Genomic DNA, 25,065 nt, shown 5'->3' on the forward strand with positions numbered 1-25,065 from the left:
TTTTAAGTACATATCTCAGTTATAGAGATATGTGTGTGTATACATGTGTGTGTATATATGTTCGTGTATACATGTGTACATATACGCGCACACACACACATGCATGGAGGAAGTAGAAGAAAGACATAGAAACGATGTGACTATGTACTGTGTGCTTCATACCAGGCCCTCCATATATGATCTCACATAGACGTGTTCAAAGGGAAAAAGAACTTCCCTGGAGGCCAGGACACTGCTTATGGAGACAGAAAGAAAGCAGAACCGCTCTGCTCCTTTTCCACTTTCTTCCCTGCCACGGAACCAGGAAAACAAACATTCGTTTAAAGGAATTGAAATCCAAGAGGGGGAGCCCCCTAAATGAACTCACAGTTCTGGCCCAAGTAAATTACATTCAGGGTTAGTGAGAGACACTGCAAATAAGTTTCTTCAACCTTCGTAAGTCTTCTCAAAAGAACATTCCTGAAGAGGGGCAGTGCGAGAAGACAGGAGCCAGGCAGACGCCCGGAGCCACCCTGAATGCATATGACATGTGGGGACAGCAGTACGAGAAAGCCCCCCATGCCGGCTGAGAGCCCTGATTCCATCCTGCTCCCCTGGCTTTGGGGTCATTCACTGAGGCTGGGTGTTTAAATGTTTGCACAATTAAAAATTTTTTCCCAGTTTTGCATTGTTTAGATTTCAGGGTATTACTACACACACCCCAGAATGGCTTGAAAGAGAAGAAAAAAAACCAAAACCAAGTGTTGGTGAGGCTGTGAGGCAACAGGCACTCTCCCGCTCTGCTCCTGGGAACGCAGACCGGTCACCGCCTTGCAAGCGCGCAGTGTCCTCGAGACCCGACTATCTGCACCCCGTGATTCAGCCGTCCCACTCCGACGTCCCCACCCAAGAGAGAAATGGGGCTTACGTTCATGAAAAGAATGTTCACAGCAGCTTTATTTACGGTAGCCCCAAAATAATACAGTCTAATGTTCACCCACAGGAGAAGGGGCAAATTAAATAATGACTTAGTGGACAACAGAAAGTACACAGTAAAAAAAAAAAAAAAAGGAATTACTGATACACTCAGAGATGAATGGATCCCCTCCAGAGACGCCAAGCAAAAGAAACTAGACATGAAAGAGTATACAGTTCCTGATTTCATTTTTCTGAAGTTAAGAATTGGTAAATCCAAATGATGGTGCTAGAAGTCAAAATAGTGGTTCCCTCTGGGAAGAAACTCTCGGGGGGCGGGGGGGCGGAATGTTCTGTCTATATCTTGACTTGGTGGCAGTTATACAGATATCAACAATGTAAAAACTCAATGAGCTGTACAGCTAACACTAAGATTAATGCACCCCACATACTTTATTCTAAGTGTGTCTGGCTTCAACAAAAAATAAAAGGAAAATGAGGGGATGGGTTATATTTTGGGGGAAGTCTTGGTTCCACGCTTGAAAATGCTAATCTACTTTTTTTCGTTTTTCCCCATTGTTATCTTAGAGATTTTTTTTTTATTGCGGTAAAATGTACACGACACAAATGTGCCATTTTAAGTGTACACATCAGTGGCCTCACATACATTCCCACCATTCAGCGACCGTCACCACCCAGTGTCCACCTCCGGGATGGCTCCACCATCGCAAAGTGAGGCTCTACTGATGAAACAATAATTCCCCATCGCCTTCCTACAAGAGGGAAGATGCTGGGGCCCCTGGGAGGCTCAGTCGGTTAAGAGTCTGACTTCGGCTCAGGTCATGATCTCGCAGTTCGTGAGTTCAAGCCCCGTGGGGCTCTGTGCTGACAGCTTGGAGCCTGGAGCCTGCTTCGGATTCTGTGTCTCCCTTTCTCTCTCTGCCCTCCTGCACTCATACTCTGTCTCTCTCTCAAAAATAAATAAACATTAAAAAATTAAAAAAACAAAAAGAGGGAAGATGGTAAAAGTCTTAAGATTAGCCCAGAAGTTCTGGTCAATGTCTTTAAACAAATTACTCATTGTAAAAATATAGCAAATATGGAAAAGATAATTGACATTCACTCCCAGTCACTAGAAGTGGGCGGAACCATGTTTTCTGGCCAATTGCACTGACCCCTAGTTTAACAAAAGGACTAACTACGGCACCTGGGCTGTGTCAGAGGTCAGTCCATTGCCTTTCTTTTATTTATTTATTTATTTATTAGTATTGTTTTTAATGTTTATTTTTGAGAGAGAGAGGCGGGGGGGAGAGAGAGAGAGAGAGAGAGAGAGACAGTGTTAGTCAGCGAAGGGAAGAGAGATAGGGAGACACAGAATCCGAAGCAGGCTCCAGGCTCTGAGTTGTCAGCACAGAGCCCGACGTGGGGCTTGAACTCACAGCCTGCAAGATCATGACTTGAGCCAAAGTGGAATGCTTAGCCGACCTCGGCATCCAGGCGCCCCACTCCATTGCCCTTCTTCCACGGACTCCAATGTTGTTTTCCTACCTCCTCTCTCAGAGTAACAAGGGTTCCTGCATCCCATTTCTCCAGAGTCCCAAATGATCTGTGAGGTCACCAGTGAAATGCATGTTTAGTGCTAAATGACAATAGTTCCTGATGTGAGCAGCTTTTTCTCAATAGAAAAAAAACTGGTATTCGCTCTGCCTGGATGCCTCCCTGGGTCCCCAAAGAAAATCAATTCTGATTTGAGATGTTGAAAATTCCCTGGACAAACATGTCAAATGAAAAAGGGAAATCGTTGCAGTTAAGGGGGTTCCTAACACAATAATGCAAATGATGTGCACTTGGTTCTGTTTTCCTCCATCTGATTCCCCGATGGTGTTAGGAATGGTAAGTTGGATGCAAAGTGTGCAATAATCTAAGTTCACAGTGAAAGGCCAGGAGAGTAAAGGCTTGGTCTGCAAACCAGAACAGAGACTCCAAAACGGGAGGAGAGCTGCCCTCCCCCCACCACCCACCGGGGCCAGAAGTGAAACTGCCTCCCGCAAGCCCCCCACCGCCTCCACCCACCTCCACACCCTGGGTGTGGCGCCCATGGGTTAGAGCTCACTCCCCCCACCAGCAGTTTCATAAGAGCTCGGTCCTTAACGAGAGAGATGACAGGTGGCGGAGGCCACAGAGGACAGGATTCAGCAAGCAGTGGGAGACTTCCCCCTTCATGGTCCCACTGTGTGTTATAAATAGATCTGGTCCTGTCCTTTCCAGGCCAAAGGACACATCTGACGTGCCACATGCCAGCAGTGCGCTATCGCCTTACCAGGCAGCTTGCGGACTTTGGGTGGCAGCAAGGCCTCATTTCCCCTGCGCCCCCAACAAGGAATCCCATTCCAGAAAGATGTATTGCTCAGAAGCTCTCCCCGGAGGCGGGCCGTACAGACTGAAAACTGGTCCTTCTAGTCCGCAGGGCAAGCCTGTTCCTCCGTCACTAGTTTTTGGCTGCCACATCGCATATGGAAAGCTACTCATCTTAGCAGCTCTTGTTCTTTCTCTGTTCATGGCTGCATTTGGGGCTTTGTTTCCTGGTGACCGAATGTGGCTTTGGCTCTGCCTGAGATTTCTGGGTTTGTTACAGAAGATCCCTCGGCAAGTATGCGCTCCTTTGATATGTTTAGTAAGTATTTTCAATAATGCTTCCACTGACATTTGAGCTGCTGAGCACCTGCGTGTGAAAGCTTACAAAGGGAAAACGTTTCAGGAGCTCACAGATTAATATAACCAAGAAATTCCTCTCAATTCCACAAAGGTGGAGACTGGTAGAATCCGAAGCTCTAAAATCACACATAACCTAATCTCTTCAAAGGAAGAAAACATGTTATGGTTGGAGCAGTGGCTCTCAAAATTGGGGGTGCGTCTGAATCCTTGAGGGGGCTTGTTAAAATGCAGACCACTGCCTGCACCCCAGACTCTGATCTGCCCACCATCACCAACTTTCTGATTCCCAAGGTCTGTAGTGAGGCCTGAGAACCTGCATTTCTAGCAAGTTCCCTCCCAATAAGTGCTGAGGCTGCTGATCTGGGGACCACACTTGAGGACCAGAGGTTTAGCACAGCACTGTTGATGGAAATATAATTCCAGGGGTGCCTGGGTTGCTCAGTTGGTAAGCCTCCGGCTTCGGCTCAGGTCAGATCTCACGTTCGTGGGTTCGAGCCCCGCGTCAGGCTCTGTGCTAACAGCTAGCTCAGAGCCTGGAGCCTGTCTTCAGATTCTGTGTCTCCTTTCTCTCTGCCCCTTCCCCTCTCATGCTCTGTCTCTCTCTGTATCAAAAATAAATAAAACATTAAAAATATATATATAATTCCGGCCACAGATGTCCAATAATCACATTAAAAGAGTAAAATTAGGGGCGCCTGGGTGGCTCAGTCGGTTGAGGGTCCGGCTCTTGATTTCAGCTCAGTTCATGATCTCATGGTTTTTGGGATCAAGCCCAGCACTGGGCTCTGCGCTGACACTGTGGCACCTGCTTGAGATTCTCTCTCCCTCTCTCTGCCCCTCCTCTACTGTGCTCGCTCTCTTTCACTATAAATAAACTTTAAAAAAATTTTAAAGAGTAAAATGAAAGGAAAAATTAATGTTAAAAATATGTTTTCTTAACCCAACACACTCAAAATATTATCAATCAATGTAAAATATAGGAATGAGGCATTTTAGTGACACCCGGGTGGGTTGGTCGGTTAAGCAGCCGACTCTTGATCTGGGCTCAGGTCATGATCTCCTGGTACATGAGTTCAAGCCCTGCCTTGGGAGGATTCTCTCTCTCCCTCTCCCTCTGCCCCTGCCCAGCTCGCAATCTCTTTCAAAATAAATAAATTTTTAAAAATAAACAAAAATGGGGCCCCTAGGTGGCTCAGTCGGTTAAGCCTCTGACTTCGGCTCAGGTCATGATCTCACGTTCATGGGTTGGATCCCTGCATCAGGCTCTGAGCTGTCAGCACTACTTCTGGTTCTGGTCTCCCTCCCTCTCTCTCTCTCTCTCTGCCCCTCCCCGCGCATGCTCTGTCTCTCTCTGTCTCAAAAATAAATTTAAAAAAACATTTAAAAAAATAAACAAAAAAAGTACCTATCAGTGGCAGAAGCAACTAACATTTCAGTGTTCTTAGGAAACCCTTCCGAGCTTCAGAACTTATTATTAAACACTGGTTTGTTTTTAAGTTTATTTATTTATTTTGAGAGAGAGAGAGAGAGAGCACACTGCATGCGCAGGAGAGGGGCAGAGAGAGAGGAAGACAGAGAACCCCAAGTAGGCTCGGCGCTGTCAGCATGGAGTCTGACTCAGGGCTTGATCCCAACAACCCTGAGATCATGACCTGAGCCAAAATCAAGAGCAAGACGCTGAACTGCCTGAGCCACCCAGGCGCCCCTAAATGCTGCTTTTATTTTATTTTATTTATTTATTTATTTATTTATTTATTATTTCTAGTTTATTGTCAAGTTGGTTTCCATATAAACATTGCTTTTAAAAACATTTTTATATGTGTTCTTAAGTATATGTATTAATTTAAAATCCGCATTACAAATGTTTCCCAAAAAAAGGCGCCTGGGTGGCTCAGTCACTTAAGTGTCCAACCTCAGCTCAGTTCATGATCTCATGATTCATAAGCTCCAGCCCCACATCTGGCTCCGTACTGACAGCTCTGTGCCTCTGTGTGTGTGTGTCTCTCTCTGCCCCTCCCCCACTTGTGCTCTGTGTCTCTGTCTCTCAAAAATGAATAAATGTGAAAAAAAATTTTTTTTAATGTTTCCCAAATATGCTATATAGGTCAAGGATAATAAAAATAAAAGTCATGCAAATTATGAGCAAGTCCAGGGCAATAGAATGGTAAAGAAAAGTATGTGTAGGTCACTTTATCCACATTTACTCCTCAGGACAGCTCCCTAGCTTGCCTGAGCTCTCACAGCTAGAAAGTGGTTGAGGCAGGACTCCCCCTCGGCCAGGTCTGAGCACTCCCAGCCCGGGCTCCTCCCTCTCCAGTCACAACCGCTCCCAGCAGCGCCAGTGGACTGAAGCATTTGATGAATACTGAGTGCCCAGCAGGGAGCAGGTGCTATTCTAAGCTTGAGGGACAGAGCTGTGCAAGGAACGAATGAGCACACAGTCGCTGCCCTCATGAGGCTTACATTCTGCTGTTTTGAGACAGATGCTCCCCAAGCAGGTATGTGCGATGGTGCTAAAAGCTTAGGAAGAAAACAAGGCTGGGTGAGGGGGGTGTATGGGGGACCTCTGTACAGTGAGTGGTCAGGGGTGACATCTGACAAAGTGACGTTTGAACTAAAACTAAAGAGAGAAGTGGCAGAGGTGCAGGAGTGGGGAGGAGGAATGTTCTGGGCAGAAGGAGTGTGCCCGGCTCGTGGAGGGACAGTGCCACTGGGCACCAGGAGACTTTGAGGCTGGAGCTCAGGGGGCAGGGCACAGAGGACGGCAATGACGTCTGAGATGGAACGAGATCTCCAGGCCATCATCGGCTGCATCAAGGACTTTGCTTTTCACTCTGAGTGACACGGGGAGCCCCGAGGGACTTTCCAGCAGAGAGGTGACATGATAAATGTGTTAGAAGGACCACTCTGGCGTTTGCTGAGAACGGAATGTAGGGCGGAAAGACAAAGCACGGAGACCACTGAGGAGGGTCGTGCAGGGAAGGTGGTGGCCTGAGCCAGGTGGTCCCAAGGGCGGCGGGGGGTTGGCTGAAGGTGACATGGAGTCTGAAGGTAGAAGTGATGGTGTTTTGGGGCGCCTGGGTGGCTCAGTTGGTTGGGTGTCTGACTTTGGCTCAGGTCATGATCTCACCATTTTCTGAGTTCGAGCTCTGAGTAGGGCTCTGTGCTGACAGCTCAGAGCCTGGAGCCTGTTTCGGATTCTGTGTCTCTCTCTCTCTTTCTGCCCCTTCCCTGCTCTCACTCTGTCTCAAATAAACATTAAAAAAAAAAAGAAAATAAAGAAGTGATGGCGTTTTGCCGACGGCCTGTGGCACATGAGAGAAGCAGGGCCCTGAGCCACCGAGGGGAGCGCCCAAAGGGGAAGATTCATGTGGAGCAGATGTGGGGGGGGGGGGGGGGGAATCCGTTTTGGACCTGTTATGTTCCAGGGGTCTCTCAGACATCCGAGAGGCGAGGTCACAAAAGCAGCTGGAGGGCACCTGGATGGAGACGCAGACTTATCTGTCATCCACTCATACAGCTGACCCTTGAACAGCACCCGGGGAGGGGTCCCAATCGCCATGCGGTCAAAAGTCCACGTATAACTTCGGACTCCCCCCAAACTTTACTAATACCCTACTATTGACCAGAAGCCTTCCCGATAATATAAACAGTCAATTAACATGTATTTTGTATGTGATATGTCTTACATACTGTATTTGTATGGTAAGGTAAGCTAGAGAGAAGAACATGTTAAGGAAACCACAAGAGAGTATACATTCACGGTGCTGTCCCGTAAAAAATCGGCATGCAAGCGGACTTGTGCAGTTCAAACCCACGTTCAGGCATCAACTGTAGCATTAAAATTCACGAGAACAGACGCTAAACCGGGAATGGCCATTCTCAACAGGGACGGTGCTGACCCTCAGGGAGTGTGCTGGAAATGGGGGGGTGGGCATTTTTAATCAACACCCTGATTGGTGGCAGCACATATTTAGTGGGTGGGAGAAGGAGGAACCCAGATGTCCCACAACGCATGTGACAATCTTGCACAGACATTCACTGAGGGGGAGCACCTTTTGATCATTATCTGAGCCTCGAGCCTCCCTTCGTGTTACATATAAAAACGATGTACTTCTGGGGCACCCGGTGGCTCAGTCAGTTGAGCATCTAACCCTTGATTTCGGCTCAGGTCGTGATCTCACAGTTCGTGGGTTCAAGCCCCATATGGGGCTCTGTGCTGATGGTGCGAATCCTGCTTGGGATTCTTGTCTCCCTCTCTCTCTCTCACAGAAGTAAATAAATATACATAAAAACAATGTTCATCTGGCCCAGCTTTAAGATGGACACAGTGAACTCCTGAGAGTGACTGGGGAAGACTGAATTTTGGTTCCGAGTTTTACCACGAGTGTCACCATTTCCAAACAATCATGCCCTCAGCATCCTTCGTGGTGTTTGAGTCGTCCCCACGACGGGCCTGGGTCAGTCTGGTCACAGCGGCTGCATCTGTGGTGCTCTGCGGGGCCCCGCAGGTCCCTCAGCAGGTGTGTGCAGATGGGAATACAGACTGTTTGTTTATAAACTAATTGCCTTTCAGTTTTCTTTTATCATTAGGATGTTATACTGATTTTCCAAAGCACGTGGGCAGGTAGGTGATAGTATTGGGACTCTCATCTCCCAACTGCAAGGGAGGCTGAAAGAGAGACAAGGCCCCAGAGCTGCACCCTGGGCTCACCTTGCGTTGGAAACCCAGGGGGTGCGGACCTGCCTCCAGGGACGGAGGAGGAAACTGAGCCGAGAAGGAATTCCCAGACGGAGAATTGGCACCCGTGACGGGCAATCAGACAAGGACCAAGCACTGACAACTCCATTTATAGGTCCGTGGAGATCACTGGTGACCTTGACCCCCACCTAGTGCGGTGCTGGGGTCCAAACTCTCTCTGGAGAGTTCACATAATCCAGGACAGGAGATCCTTGTTTCTCTGTTAAACCTTTGGCACATTTCCCTTCTCTCTGCCCCCAGGGCACCCCTGCCACACACACCCCTCCTCTTTGCTCTGGTTCCTTTGGGTCAAGATGGGCTGGTTCTCCCGGGACCCTCCTCAGAGCCTCCTTTCTGGCCTTGGGAGGCCACCGACCGCCGCCTACTGCCCTCTCCAGTCCTCCCGCCCAGGCCCCCTGTGCTGGGCGCTCAGGTCTGTACCTTGCTGAGCCGGGACTCAAAAGCCAGTGAGGTGGAGGACTTTGAGCTCTTCATGCCGGACGGGGCTGCTGGCAGGGGCCGCGCGCGGTCAGCCCCATGGCCACCCGCTCTGATGACTGGACTCCAAGCCTTGGCCGTGCTCCTCATGTTTGTCCTAGTGAGTCTGTTCTCCTGCACAAGACCGGAGAGAAAAACATGTGTGTCCACAACTTGAGCATGCTGAGTGTCGTCACAGAGCTTCCCTCCTCCCCATCTCCACGTTCCCTCTGTGATCGCAGAGAATGGGGGCTTCTGCCCTCGGACTTCCGGACGAGAACTCTACTCTGAAGAGGACACCTTTGCACAAGGCTACTTTTTACAACTTCACATTGGCTTTTACTAAACTACTGAAAACGTACATGCAATATTATTGATGTTCTGACATTACTTTACAGCAAAATGACGGCTCTGGCTCCTTCAGGGCATTACTATATTAGCATATGGCATAATACACACTATTCTTACACTGTAGGTTAGACCGTATACCCACACATTATATACCTGCCCCTTAAAACACATCGGCTTGGGGCAAGACCTACTATGTCCATAGGGCTTGCAGCTTCAGGGTCGATATGGGCCCAACCTACCTAATTTTCAAATAGATATAAATGAATTACTTCAAAATTGGAGTTCACAGTAGCACAGCCTTTTTCTTCTTTTTGGACAAAAATGCGTATCATTTAAAAATTAATGGGGGTGCCTAGGTGGCTCAGTCAGTTAGTTAAGCGTCCAACTTTGACTCAGGTCATGATCTCACAGTTCGTGGGTTCAAGCCCCACATTGGGCTCACTGCTATCGGCACAGAGTCCATTTTGGATCCCCTGTCCCCCCCTCTCTCTGCCCCTCCCCTGCTCTCTGGCTATCTCTCTCTCTCAAACAAATAAACATTAAAACAAATCTTCACAAAAATAAAATAAAAATTAATGGAGCATATTTTAATCGGTCAGATCTGATATCGTAGGGCAACTACCCACTCCTAAGGAGAAGATTTTATGGAAGAATTGTGCTAAGTAGCAGGATGTAGCCGAAGGCCTAAGGAGAAAGCCGGCACACAAAGATGTGGGAAGCGGCGGAGTCTTGTGATCAGCGCTCAGGGCTCTCATTCCGGCATGAGGCGTGGCCTGCCATCTCCTGACCCCTCTGAGCCTGCTTCTTCCCTCAGCAGCACAGGGGGACGGGACAGGAGAAAACGCTCTGCGGGGCTCATTCAGCTCGAACTCTGCCTCTGCGGACTCTCATGACCAAGGGCAAGACACAGAATACCCAAACCGCAGGTGATGCCACATGCTTTCAAAGAAACAAGCGTGGAGCACCTGGCTGGCTCAGTGGGTTGAGCATCCAACTTCAGCTCAGGTCATGATCTCACTGTTCGTGGGTTCGAGCCCTGCGTCGGGCTCTGTGCCAACAGCTCAGAACCTGAAGCCTGCTTCGGATCCTGTGTGTCCCTTTCTCTCTGCCCCTCCCTGCTAGAGCTCTGAGTCATTTCAAAAATAAATAGACATTAAAAAAATTTTTTTAAATAAAATAAACGAACCAGAAAAATCTACTTTAAAAAACACTGGCAGGTGACCGCGAATTCCAGCGGCCGCGCTCCTAGAACTGGGAGGTCTGATTCCCCGTCCCCGAGGAAGGGGTGATAGCTGATGCCCAGCGGCCCTGGGAGCCTCACCGCACCTCACGAGACGCCATTAGGCACCTATAACAAAAGCAATCGGCCGCCTCCCCAGCCTCTTCCTGTTCTTGTCTCCTTTTCCTGGCAGGGGGACACCATTTCAACTGACAGTGCCCCCCAGCCAGGGCCAGCCAGCTCCTGTTCCTACTTAAGTGATTGGCTGGGGGTGGCATGCGTCCAAGATTCTACCTGGACTCACTCCACCGCCCTGCTACATCCCGGCAGCCATGCGAGCGTGGCTACAGGTGAAAATATGTATTTGAAGTCTTTGCCATTGTGTTCTACAGCGTTTCTGAGAAAACTCATCCATGATTTCAGTCATATGATTAGTTTTGAACCTTATTAGTCTCAGCTTGGTTCCAGGTATTATGATTCGTTTTTCTTATTCCTTGTTACTTCTTGTGTATTTTATTGATGTTTGGCACTAGTTATTTTTCTTTCTTGACCCACAATTTATTTTTAGGTTCATTTATTTGTTTACGTGATCTCCACACCCAACGTGGGGCTCGAACCTGTGACCTTAAGATGAAGAGTCACATGCTCTTCTGACTGAGCCAGCCAGGTGCCCCTTGACCCACAATTTTTCATGCTGGTTTCCACGGCAACAATGAGTGCGTTCGTAGGTTGACAGCTACACATTAACTCATTTTGTTAGGACTCCCCTTATAAATGAGCTAACACAGCCTGAGTGATTCTTGAAGAGAATTACTGAGTACTTTTACCAGTTAGAACAGAACAGAACCAACCTGTAACATGTCAGTCTGACTTACAAAGATGCCTTAAATAAGACATCCATTGGATGGAGGCATCCTTTACGTTCTGATTACAACTCCTTTGGAATGACTGACACAGGGCTCACTTTGTGAAAACACAAGCTGGTTCCACCATCCTAGTCAAAACTCAAGATCTAAACTCCTTTCTTTAAAAAAATCTTTAAGAAAAGGGAGTGCCTGGGTGGCTCAGTGGGTTAAGTGTCTGGCTTCGGCTCAGGTCATGATCTCACAGTTCGTGGGTTTGAGCCCCGCATCGGGCTCTGTGCTGACAGCTCAGAGCCTGGAGCCATCTTCAGATTCTGTACCTCCCTCTCTCTCTGACCCTTCCCTGCTTGTGCTGTCTCTCTCTCTGTCTCTCACAAATAAATAAAAAACATAAAAAATATTTTTTTTAGTATTATTTTTTTAATGTTTTATTTATTTTTGAGACAGAGAGAGACAGAGCATGAGCGGGCAAGGGGCAGAGAGAGGAGGAGACACAGAATTAGAAGCAGGCTCCAGGCTCTGAGCTGTCAGAACAGAGCCTGATGTGGGGCTCGAACCCACGAATTGTGAGATCATGACCTGAGCCAAAGTCAGAGGCTTAGCCAACTGAGCCACCCAGGCGCCCCAATATTTTTTTAATAAAAATAAAAAAATAAACTCCTCTCTTGAGGAGGCCAACAAATATGGCCACCTTTTGGGCGGTGCACCTGGAAAATGTTTAACGCTTTTTCAAAGCCTGAGAACTGACTTGCACGAAGGCAAAATTCTCAGGGTTACTCCACTCATATCATTACTCTTTTCCTTATTCTCCTAGAACTTGCTGAACCCAATTAAATTATTCCCAAATGGATATACCCAGACAGCTAGTATCATCTGGACCTCTCCTGTCTGCCATGATCTCTTCTTGGCTCCCTTCACTCATGTTCCCCAGGCTAAGCCTTCTGTTTTGGACCCATCGACCAGCCAAATTCTTCCCTTCAAATTCCACCTTTTTCCCCAAATGCAAAATATACAGAAATGAAAGAATTAATGTCCCTCTCATGTGAACCAGGAAGAGACCGTATAGGTAGGGAACGTGCCCAGGATGGGGCACCTGGTACAGTGTCGGGCTCTGTAGGATCAGTGCAGCTTTCCAGGGATGGATGAGGGGGTAGAGCTGGGGAGAGCCGGTCCAGCCAGACCCAGCGCTAGCTTTGGGCCCTGCTCCCCCTTCTCACGGCTTAGGACATTATTAAACTTCTCCCCTGCCTGTCATCCTGAGCCTGAACCGGTATCTTCCTAGTGTTCTCTGAGTCTTCTGGCGGGTGCCTGTGTTCCCTTGCTCTGCCCATACCCAGCTCTGGGCTCTTCTGGAACAGACTGGGAAGGTTTATGCTCAGAGCTATCCACGGGCAGGGCGTGGCCAGCCTTGGCCCTGCTACCTGTACACTTCCAGGAAGACTTCCTGCCGGAAGGGGAGAGGTGCCCCTGCGCCCCGCCCCCAGATGAGTGCAGACTTTCACGTGCTCCACTTCCGACACAGGGAACCAGGCAGTTACAGAAACACTGTGGCGGCTGGAGAACGACGGCTCTATGCCCCTCTGAGCCTGGCAAGGCGCTGCTAAGTGCTTTCGTGGGCGTTGCTGTAAATTCTCACCATAACCTTACGAGGCAGGTAGGTATCACTCCCACAGATGGGGAAACTTTCTTTGGATCAGGGAGGTTAAGCGACTTGCCCAAATCCCAGGGTTTATGATGGGGCCAGGATTCAAGCCCAGATGTCATTGGCCCTTCAACTCCAGGGCTGGTATGGCCTCTGTGAATAATCTTCGCTCACAGGAGGGCTTTGGGATCCAATGCTCCTGGTCCAAACCCAGTATCGCTGCTTGCCGTGTGAGCTCGGGTATGCCTTTCCAACACTACGATTCTCAACATCTTCACCCCATAAAAAGGAGTCGTTAGCGAAGATGGAAAGAAAACATGGATGCCGAGGGGCAGGCCCACGGAGGGCACTCAACAAATACAAGCTGCCTTCCCCTCAAACACTGTGAATTGTGTTCAGCAGGGGGTTGCTCTGCTTTATTATCTCAACAATACGCAGCAATGGACCGATTAAATCCATGCCAGCCGCAGGAGCAGTCATACTAGATTTAAGGAAAGTTCTCTTCCTGTACACAGAGCAGCCAATTTTCATGTGGAAACATGAAAGATGGAAAGTAGAGACGGAAATAAACACCGAGGGCAGACACCTTCCTGTGGCGAGAATCGACCCAACCTCAATACAGCCTAACTTCTGAGAACACAGGTACGAACCCCGGGCGAGTCACACTTCCCTTATGGATGTGAGTTAGTAACAGAAAATAACTACGTGGGCTCTCACCAAATACAAGAACTTTTTATAGGTTTCTATTGTTAATTCCCTGATTTCTGAAAATCCTCTGGAACCATCTCAAAGGATCAAGTTGATGAAGGAATGACAATTAGATCTAGGAACCCACTCCCGCAGAGGCGGGAAGAGCGTCTTCCTGGGGGTGTTTTCTTTAAGTTTTTCAAGTTTTATTTCCTTACCAAGCTTCTTTCCTTTCCAGAACCGAGTTAAGACTTCTATTTAAACCCGTAACTCATAAATTGTGTGGCATAAAGTAGAAAAGAAAGAGAGGGAGGGGAGGGGGGAGGGAGGAGGTAGCAGCTATTTTAGGAATCTGATTAGGTGTCTGGGCTCTGGGAAAAGTCAGAGCCCATGCACAGGCCTCCCACTCCCTCAAAACACTACTGCTTCATCGCTGCCCTTAGAACTTGTGTTGGAAGGGCTGTTTTGGGGCTCAGATTTATGACCTTTTTAAGGCAAGAGAACAGAAAGGCAACAGGGAAACCATTCTGGACGATCACAAAATAATGAGTGTTGGCGAGTGGGAGAGGCATTGAGTGAGGTCTTGACTACAAGTACAATGAGCAGCAGGAAGCGGAAAGCTGAAGCATTCAAGTCTGAGAACTAACAAAATAAGAATGTTCACATAGCTCAATCACCAGGGGACTCGGCAGGAAACAGAATGTAAGGGAGGACCATGCTGAAAATATCTAGCTTGGGCTTTTCAGGGTATGTGCTGAGTTTGCTCTTGACCCCCTGAGCTGTAGGTCTGTTAGCTGTAACCTGGGTGGGCGTACGTGGGTGGGTGGCTCTGCTCGCCGGGGGCATCTGCCAATGTGCAGAGACGTGTTTGGTTGTCACGACTTGGGGTGTGCTGCTGGGTAGACCTGGAGATGCCACCCGACATCCTAGGATCCAAAGGGCGGCCCCGACAACGAAGAAATGTCTGGCCGGAAATGTCAGCAGTCAAGGTTTAGAAACTCAGCACTACCAAAAGAAGGAAGCGTTCTCAGATGCTGGTCTGTTTCCCATCTAACACCCAAATGTTAATGCTGAGAATCTGTCTGGGCAGCAGCCGAGGGAATCCAAGGTTTCAGCGGGAGGCCACGGGAAACTTTTCAAAGTTTATTATTTCCTGTGGTCTCGGGATGAGAAGTCATCCCACTGGCTTTAGAGTCCTTCTCGGTAAAGAAGGAAAAGAGCAGATCTCCACATGGCATTAGAAGAAAAACGGCACTCGGAAGTTAATCTCATCAGCAGAAGTCACGTAAAGAAAACAAGAGCCCAGAAGTAATAAATAAACCAAAATCTAAATGGAAAAGAGCATTTGTACATCACCAGCCACACCATCTCAAACTCGAGAACAAAAATGAAAAAAACCACAACACTTCAAAAATGGAGTAAGAACCTGCAGAAACCATGAAATGCTGCCACAAGGCAGGATCCATAGCAAACAGGGTGTAATCCGGGATAAGACACAGAGGAGGAGCCGGGCCACTGACTATGAAATGCAGGCCCTAGAGAAAGGCTGTAATCTGGGAGTTATATTGAGACTAAGAGCTCAGAATCACCGCCTGGGGGCCACCCTTCAGTCTCCAAAGCTGAACCAAGAAGCCAATATCCCAAGGAGTAGATGACCACTCATCAGTAGTTATTTCCTTACCTATAATGTGGCTTCGCCTCAAAGAATTAAAAGTGAATTAAAAGCCTGGGTGGCTTAGTCGGTTGTGAGTCCAACTTCAGCTCAGGTTATGAGCTTGCAGTTTGTGAGTTCAAGTCCTGTGTGGGGCTCTGTGCTGATAGGTTGGAGCCTGGAGCCTGCTTTGGATTCTGTGTCTCCCTCTCTCTCTGCCCCTCCCTTGCTCACTCTCTCTCTCCCTTTCTCTCTCTCTCTCTCAAAAATAAATAAACATTAAAAAAAAGTTTTTTAAGTGAATGAGCTAAGGCAGGAAAAAAGGAGATGGAAACACAATACTTCAAGAGCTCTTTCTACAGAAATAGTTTTAAAAGATCTATGGTAACTAAGAATAAAAACGACAATGTGGTGCCAGGACCATTCAGTAGGGAAGGGCAGCCTTTTCAACAGAGAGTGCTGGGGAAAACTGGATACCCACATTCAAAAGAACGAATTTGCACCATAAACAAAAGTTAACTCAAAATGGATCAAAGACCTAAATGCAGAGTTGAAATTGTTTAATGCCTAGAAGAAAACACAGGAGAAACGCTTTGTGGCATTGGATTTGGCAATGGATTCTTCAATAGGACACCAAAAGCCTGGGCAACAAAAAGAAAAAACTAGATAAACTGGACTACATCAAAATTTACAACTTTTGTGCATCAAAGGACACAATCAACAAAGTAAAAAGGCAACTCGTGGAAGGGGAGAAGATTCTTGCAAATCATTTGTCTGGTGAGAGGTCTGCTTTGGACAGAATGATGTCCCCCACGTCCCCCAAATTCATATGTCAAAACCCTAGTGCCCAGTGTTCGTGCATATGGAGATAGGGCTTTTAGGAGGTAAATTAAAATGAAGTGAGGTCATAAGGGTGTGATGCTAATCTGAGAGGATTGGTGGCCTTCTTATAAAAGGAACTGAAAAAAGACCTGTGAGGACATAGTAAGAAGGCAGCCATCTACACACCAGGAAAGAGCCCTCCCAAGGAATTAAAGAGCCAGCACTCTGATCTTGGAATCCCCAGCCTCCAGAATAGGAGAAATAAATGTGTGTTGTTTAAGCCACTTAATCTGTAGTATTTTGTTATGGCAGGCTGAGGAGATGAAGATAGGGTTAATATCCAGAATATATAAAGAACTCCTACAACTCAACAACCAAACCAAACATGATCTGAGATGGACAAAGAACTTGAATAGACGTTTCTCCAAAGAAGATATACGTGGCCAATAAGTATGTGAAAAGCTGTTCGATGTCGCTAGTCATCAGGGAAATGCAAAGCAAACTCACAAGGAGATACCACACCCAACCCATTAGCACAGCTTCTATAAACAACAGCAACACAAAATAACAAGCATGGGAGAGGATGTATAGAAATTGGAGCCCTTGGGTACTATTGTTGGGAAAGTAAAATGGCACACCTGCTATGGGAAACGGTATGGCAGTTCCTCAAAAATTAAAAAATAGGGGGCACCTGGGTGGCTCAGTCAGTTAAGCGTCCAACTTTGGCTCAGGTCATGATCTCACAGTTCGTGAGTTCGAGCCCCACATCGGGCTCTGTGCTGACAGCTCAGAGTCTGGAGCCTGCTTCTGATTCTATGTCTCCCTCTCTCTGACCCTCCCTCTTTCATGCTCTGTGTCTTTTTCTCTCAAAAATAAATAAACGTTAAAAAATATTTTTTTAGTTAAAAAATAGAATTATCATATGATTTGGTAAGTCCACGTCTGGATTTATTCCCAAATAACTGAAAGAAGGGTCTCAAAAGGACACTTTACATCCATGTTCATAGAACAACTATCCACAAGGGCCAAGAAGTGAACATAACCCAAGCCGGCACTGAAGAATAATGGGGAAATGAAATGTGGTGTATAGAGCTAGTGGAATGGGAGTCAGCCTTAAAAAGGAAGGAAACGTGATACATGTCACGACGCCGATGAACCTGGAGGACATTAGGCTCAGTGAAATAAGCCAGTCAGAAAAAGACAAACACTGTACATAGTCAAGTTCATAGAGCCAGAAAGTAAAATGGTAGGTACCGAAGGAGGGGGGCTGGCAGGGGAGAGTGGATGGGGGCTACTGTCGATAGGCACAGATTCCCAGTTTTATGGGGTAAATACAGTTCCGTGGTCGGATGGTGCATAATTAACACAGTGCACTCAATGCCACTGAACTGTACACATAAAAATGGCTAAGATGATAAATTTTATATTACATGTACTTTACCACAGTTTTTAAAAATGTGGTAAGAAAACAAAACAAACAAGAACTACAGTGTGGGAGGGAAGTGGAGACTTCCAAATCTATTTAGGTCGAAGCCCTGGAGCCCAGGGCGTGGGCAGGATCTGGAGGAGCAGCCGGGGAAGGTGCAGAACCCCCTCTTCCGGGCCAGGACGGTCTTCACCCCAACAAGGACCGCAGCAGTCAGGGGAGGCAGCTGTTGGAGCCCAGAGGCTGAAAGACAGAAACTGTGGCCTTCGCTAGAGAAACGCAACCAATCCGTGGAGGCTCATTCAGGAGGCAGTTGGGGCAAGACGTGTCGCAAACTCATCCTCCTCCTTCCCCTCCAATCTGCTGCTCACTGGCTCCTGGGAGAGACAGACGGAGAGGAGACGTGGAGGGGCGGACACAGGACACCGCCCGGCCCCCTTGGCCGGCCAACTTGGTTACCACCTTCTGAAGGGAAGGCAAGAATCTCCCGTCTAGAAATTTCTCCCAGTTCAGGGGGCCTCACCAGGGTCTCTGGCCGGTGGGACCTTCCCCGGGGGCAGCTTCTGACATCTGCCTGTGTGCGGCCACCTCAGCACAGTGCACAGCACAGACCCTGCAGAGCCAGCCCGCCCCTGGCCCCCGACTTCCCATTTCTATTTCGGCCTGGCCTTTGTCTCGCTCTCCCAGACCCGAAACCTCAGTGGCATTGCGGGTCCTCCCTGGGGCTCCAAGCCCACAGCTGCGCGGGCTGGGAGGCAGGACACCGGCCAGGCTTCCCCAGCGTGGACCTGGGAAGCAGCGCTCGCTTTCCTGCCGAAGCTCATCCCTCGCCCGGATTCCAGACAGACTCCCAAAGCTCAGCCGGGGTCATCGCTTCCTGCTCAAAACCCTTCATCTTAACTTATTTTTAAGCTAACGCTCATCAGCACTGACCACGTGCCAGGCACGGCGTGCAGTGATTGCCGGAGATTACTCTCTGGAACACTCCTGTGTGCCCCATGAGTCAGCTGCTGTCACCCACGCTTCCTCGTCAGGGACCAGTGAGGCCTAGCTTCCCCAGTGCGGAGCCAGGTGGTGCCACGTCAGGCCGGCACCCAAGCCTGGGACCCACGGCTCCTCCTTGCTCCAAACCAAGGGACCGCCGGCCAGCTGGGCCCTGCAGAGCCCCGCCGATCACCTACCCTGCTCTTCTCCATTTGGCCAGCGGGCTCACATTTCCCATCCTGGGGCACTCACCCGGAGACCTCCCTCTACGACTATTCTATCCCCTTTCCGACACTCCAGCCTCTAGACCTCCAGAAAACTCTGGGGCTCTCTTCTGGACGTCCACACCCTGTCGGCAGCCCGCTCCCATCCTGGGCTCTCCTCTGGGGGCTGCACCAGCACCCCCTGACACCTCCCCCAGTCTCTTGGCTGACAGACCTGGCCCACCTCAGTCCTGAAGCTCTGCCCTGCTCTGTCCCAGGGGTGGCTTCCAGCTCCTTGAAAACGACCAGCAGGGTCCCAATGAAGGGCTCTGCGCTGGCTGTCCCCTCCACCTGGACTGTGGCCCCAGCGCCTCACAGAGTGGGCTCCCGTCCCTTCCACGCAGTTGGTCTCTGCTCAACGGCACTCCCTCTTTTTTTTTTTTAAAGTTTATTTATTTGGGGCACCTGGTGGCTCAGTTGGTTAAGCGACCAACTTCGGCTCCGGTCATGGTCTCATGACGCACAAGTTTGAGTTCACGCCCCATGTCTGGCTCTGAGCCTGCTTCAGATTCTGTGTCTCCCTCTCTCTGTCCCTCCCCTACTGACACACTCTCTCTCAAAAATAAACATTTAAGAAATTTATATATATATATATAAAGTTTATTTATTTTGAGAGAAAGACACAGAAGGAGGGAAAATCCCAACAGGCTCCACACTGTCAGCTCAGAGACTGACACAGGGCTCGATCTCACGAACAGTGAGATCACGACCTGAGCTGAAGTTAAGAGTCAGATGCTTAACCCACTGAGCCCCCAGGCACCCCAGGAGCATGCCCTCTTAAGAGGTGTTTTCCTCCTGTTCTTTTGAGTAGCCCTTCCACTCCACCCCCCAATCTCCTGTTCATTTCTTCAGAGTTCATCACCGAACTAAGAAGACCACCGTCATTGATGACCTGCCTCCCTCCGCCACCACGGAACGCTCAGTGACAGCAGGGCCTTACCATCCTTGAGCATCATGGTGTCTGCAGCATCTACACTGGAGCAGCACATAGTAAGTGCTCAAGAAACATCTGCTAAACCGCACACTTAGCTTTTGCCTTTCACTGAAGAAACGGGTGCAGGAATCTCCCTGCCCCTCCCTCGTGAGGCAGCGCCAGCCTCTGCGAATGGGTGCCATCGCTGAGCACGTGCGGAATGAACAGGCAGACACAAAACAGAACTAGAAGCCATCCCAGTCTTTTTCCCGTGAGACTTGAAATGTGTTTCAACAACTGGGGGGAAAAAATCCAATCCCCAAACTGGATTTCAGGATGCGAACCCCATTGACACAGAGTGCCTTCCAGCATTATTACCTTAAAAATAACACTCATGTTGACGTATAAGCATTTGCATTATAAAAATCCGTCTCATGGACTTATAACATGCTTGGGAAATAGTTCCTAAAATTATTCGATACCAAATCTCTAAAATCATCTATGGCTTCATTTTGTTTCCTGGATTGTTCCTGAAAGGCAGCTGCTTGAATTTTTGGTAGGCATCCTAGTTTCACAGTAACAGTAAATCATACTTTTCCATGTTTGTGGTTTAAGATTTCAGATGTCTTAACTGAAACATAAAAATAAATGAAATTATGTAGATGCTTAGCAGCAGCTGGAGATAACCACAGATTGAGGGACCCACTAACGTAAAGGCACAAGTCTCCGTATCTTGTCTTTTATCCAGCCTTTTTGTGTCTTTGTTCGTGAACGGGGCCCCTAAGTCAGGTGGGACGAGGGGCAAAGCCTGTGATGTCAGTGACACAGCTTCCAAGGCAACAGGGAGGCCAGTTCTGACTCATTCTGTTCTACTTCCTCCAGGAACAATGCAAGGACGGCAGGGCACCCTGCCCCGCCCACGCAGCGGAACCCTGTGTCCTCCACCAACACTCTTCAGTGCCACCTGCCCTGCCAAGGCCCAGGAGGAGGGCACCATCCTTCTCCTCAATGCTGCTCAGCATAGATGCAAAATGGGGACCCTGTGCGACGGCAGCCCCACTCCACATGTAGAGAGGTCGGCCCCATCACACCCACTGCCCCCTCCTCGCTCACTCTACTTGGGCCACGCTGGCCTTCTGCCCAAGAGAAACGTAAGCCAGGAGGAAGCTGGCATCCGCTCTCCAACGTCCGCAGAGGCGGCCTCCATGCGCCACGCGGTGCTCTGCAGATGAGACTCAACAAGAGAAACCACCGAGGGCCAGCTCCCAAGCTCCCTTGCTGAGGAAGCAGTTCACCAATTCAACAGTTGTGGGGGAAGAATGCCCCCCGCGCCCCACTTGTGACCGGCGGCACCAGCGCTGGCGGCAGCCCTTCGGCACCATGGCGGCCACCATGGCGGCAGGAGCTCCGCAGCCGGCCAGCTTCGTGAGTTACACGGCGGGGCTTCCCCCAAAAGGCTCACTTTCCCTTCGATGCTTTCATCGTGACTGCTGATTTCTCTTCCCCCTGAAGATGTGTGTTCACCGCTGCTTGTTTCTCTTCTGCATCTCGCCTCAGAGACAGGGTGCCCCCAGAATGCCAAGGGAGGGGCTCGCCTGACAAGGGCCCACGTTGTCTCCACTGGTTTCTGTCAGTGTGCATTTGTGTTGGGCGGGGATGGGGGAGAGAACCAATTAAAAAAAACAACAACAAAGTAAATTTTGGCCATGGCAAAATAAGGTTGGTTCTGGTTTTTCTCTTGCTTCTTGCTCAACGATGGTGTTCTCCTCTCACACGGTTCCTTCAGAGTCTTACGGTTGCTGGCAGACTCACAAAGGACACCCACCAGGCAGAAGTGGATCTTGTACGATGGCGACATTACTCTGAAAAGGTAGCCGGAAGCCATGACAGCTTGAAGCGTTCAGAAGAGCCAGGGCTCAACTGGATCCCAACCAGGCTGAGGGCTGTGGCCCAGCAGGTGTGACCAGGCAGGAGGCTGGCGAGCCAGGGCCCCTGACAGTCTGTCTGAGGAACTGAAGAGCCTCTGGAGATGAGGGAGACAGGCAGGAAGTGGACCCTCAAAATAACACTGAAATTCTGAGGAAATTCAAGTAAATCTGAGGGCTCCCACTGTGTAGGGCCTTTGCCTCTCTGGCACCTCCCAGCTACAAACAAACAAATAAAAAATGGTGGCGGCAGGGACGAGTAGTGGTGGGAGAGGGGGGGGAGGGGGGAGAGCCCTGTGGCCCCAGGAGCTATGGAGAGGTGTCTGCAAGATGTCAGGCAGAGAGGCCTTGGGTGCAACAGCCATGGAGGCAGTGCCCTGGCCGGGGCGGCGGAGGGCGAAGGGAGAGGCTTCAGAGCACCTGAGCCTGTTAGTCGTCTGCGTTCACCCCTGGGACCACTGGAAAGAAATGAGGGAAAGAGAGGTGCCTGGGTGTCTCAGGCCGTTAAGCGTCGACTCTTGGTTTCAGCTCAGATCATGATCTCTAGGTTTCAGGGGCTGATCCCCCATCCCCCATCTGGCTCCGTTGAGAGCTTGCATGGGATCCTCGGTCCCCCCCTCTTGCTGCCCCTCCCCTGCTCACACCATCTGTCTCTCAAACATAGATAAATAAATTTTAAAAAAGAAATGAGGGGAGGATAGAACTTTCCTGGAGCTTGTTCAGGTTCAGAAGGGGCAGGGAGCTGATTCTTGCCCGCACAGTCTGCCCCAGAGTCACAGTGGGCACCCGCTCTGAGTAACGGGCAAAGTCTGTCCCTTCGCACAGGCTGCGAGCCGCGGTCATTCCGCTGGATTCCCTTATTGTTCCTGGATTAAGTTAAATCAGTGAATGCGGCTGATTTCTTGTTTTTTGCATTCCTGAAATATTCCTTTCTACCCCACAGGCTTCAGCTATTTCCCTGTAATGCCAGCTGGCTAATGAAAGCTACTGCTGTGCTTTGTGGGGCTAATTTATTCAGTGCCTGGAACATGCTCTATCTTTCCCCAGCACGGATGCTTCTGGAATTGCGTTTTAAACATATACAATAGCCGCAGATATGAGGGATAATGTTGCAGGCTGCTCCTGGGATTACCTTGTCATTACGCGTCCCTTGCACAGTCCCCAGGAGAAAATCTACAGGGAACAGCAGTGTAGCAACAGCTCTGTGCTCTGTCCCGAGGGTGGGAGCTGGAGACGATTTTGGAACAGCCCCGCAGCTGCCCCTCAGGGTGGGCTTTGTGATACAGTCGAGTCTGACTGACTTTCAGTGAAGAGAGACAGTCCCCCGTCCCTCAGAACCACAGAGCAAGAGCCGTGTTGTAAAGCTGCCCCCACCTTCTCTTTGTTTCAGGGTAAGGCACATTTCCTGCTCTGCCCACTCCTTCCAGGTGCCTCGGGCTCAGAGCCGGCACAGCCAATGACTGATCGTCTAGTCTCCAGGCCTCCCCAAGGCCACTCCACGCCCAGAACCACGGGCTTCCACCCCTGCCTGATTCCCAATCTCAGCCTAACTCCTACCGTCTGGAAAACTCAGCTTCCGGCCCCTCATCCAGGGAACAATCCTGCTTCCGCAGCTCAGTGAGCGTCCACAGCACCTCGTTTGAAAGCCTAACACTCTGCTGACTTGTCTCCTGCCCCCCAACTTCCCAGCCTAGGTGCCGTTTGAGCAAAGAACTCATTCTCATTCCTCCGTGATCCCACAACTCTGGGCCCAGCGTCTGGTCCATAGGAAATGGTACAGGTTAAAGATGAATCATCAACCTAAACTGTGAAGCCCAAATAGAAGTAGAAAAATACCAGACGAAAACAGGAGAAAATCTTTGTGATCTTGAGTTCCGCAAAGATCTCTTAGGCATAACACCAAAAGCATGGTCCATAAGATAAAAACATTATTAAAAAAGAAAAAAAAAACACTGATAAGTTAGACATCATGGCAATTTCAACCTTCTGCTCTTCAAAAGACATTATCAAGAACATGAAAAGATGAGCCACAGATTGGGAGAAAAGCATCTGCAAAACACAAAACTGATAAAGGGTTTCCTTCCAGAATTTGTAAAGAACTCATCCAACGCAGTGGTAACAAAACACACAACTCCGTAAAAGATGGTCAAAGATTTCAACAAACACTTTGCCAAAGAAGATATTCTCAGCATGGCAAACGAGCAGATGAAAAGAGGCTCCGGGTCATCAGTCATGAGGTAAATGCAAATTGAAACCACAGGGAGACACTACGACCGCCTAGGAGAAAGGCTAGAAAATAAAAGAAAACAATATCGAGTGCTGGCAGTGATTTGGAGCAACGGGAACTTACACTTACTGCCGGTGGAAACGCAGACCCGAACAGAATCTCCGCACAACAGTGCAGCCGTTTCTTATAAAATTAAACCTGCACTAATACACCCCAGTGATCCCACTCCTCAGCATTTACCCAAGAGAAATGCACACTCGTGTTCACACAAACGTTTGTAATGGAAGTGTTCATAACAACTCCTAGGCTTGGTTCGTAGCAGCAAAAACTTGAAACCACCGGAATGTTCTTTGATGGTGAGTGGGTGTCAGGGTGGTATGTCCAGGTACTGAATGACATGCAAACACAATGCATGAATTTTAAGTCCTTATGCTAAGTGAAAGAGGCCAAACTCAAATGGCTACACATTATACAATTCCATTTATATGAGTTTCTGGAAAAGGCAACACCATAGGGACAGAAAACAGCAGGAGTTGCCAGGGCCTGGGACCTCACCCTGTGTTCCTCTCCAGCTGGTTGTCCATCTGTATCCTTTAGGATACCTTTTATAAGAAACTGGTAGAAGTACGTAAATGTTTTTCTGAGTTCTGTGAGCCACTCCAACAAATTAACTGAAACTGAGGAGGGCGTTGTGGGAACCTCCAATTTATAGCAGTTTGGACTTGTGATTGCCCTGAATTGGGGGTGAAGAGGGCGTGGGAGCAGTCCTGTGGGACTGAGCCCTTAACAAGTGGGATCTGACACTCTCTCCAGGTAGATGGCGTCAGAACTGAGTTAACTGCCCAATGTATTGGAAAATATACATCCGAGGGGATTGACTATGTACAAGGTGCAAGGTACAAGGAAATTTTGGGCGTAAGCTGTAAATCCTGATTGTGGCAGTGGTTATGCACACATCTGTCAAAGCTCAAGTGGGCTGATTGTAATCTAAGGCTCTCCTTGCACGGCCCAAGCCCTCCTTGGCAGCCTCATTTTTTCCTCCCCTACTTAAGCCTTCCATGCTCCAGTCAAGCTGGCCTTCCCTGGCCCCCAGCAGCATGGGCCTTGCCCACCCCCAGCCTTTTCTCTTGGTTTCTTTTCATGTTCCCTCTGCCTGGTCAGCTCTTCCCACCCTCGCCCCCACTTACACACAAATCTCATCCACCCTTCATGCTGCAGCTCAAATGTTACCTTTTCTTGCAACCGTATTTGATTACCCCCTCCCC

General features: G+C 49.0%; 1 protein-coding gene across 8 annotated transcripts in view; it reads right to left on the minus strand.

The window, feature by feature from the left end:
* SPECC1 (sperm antigen with calponin homology and coiled-coil domains 1) overlaps window positions 1-25,065 on the minus strand; it is a 273,383-nt gene that overhangs the window by 185,038 nt on the left and 63,280 nt on the right. For all 8 annotated transcript variants that reach the window (XR_003904298.1, XM_029926752.1, XM_029926753.1 and 5 more), the window contains one exon: window positions 8,792-8,962. Coding sequence is in view for 7 of the 8 variants with exons in the window: in XM_029926750.1 (XP_029782610.1) it covers window positions 8,792-8,962 (171 nt within the window). In the remaining variant the exon portion in view is untranslated. The remainder of the gene's footprint in view (window positions 1-8,791; window positions 8,963-25,065) is intronic.

Source organism: Suricata suricatta, chromosome 17 (assembly GCF_006229205.1).
Source record: "Suricata suricatta isolate VVHF042 chromosome 17, meerkat_22Aug2017_6uvM2_HiC, whole genome shotgun sequence".
In the NCBI taxonomy this organism is placed as follows: domain Eukaryota; kingdom Metazoa; phylum Chordata; class Mammalia; order Carnivora; family Herpestidae; genus Suricata; species Suricata suricatta.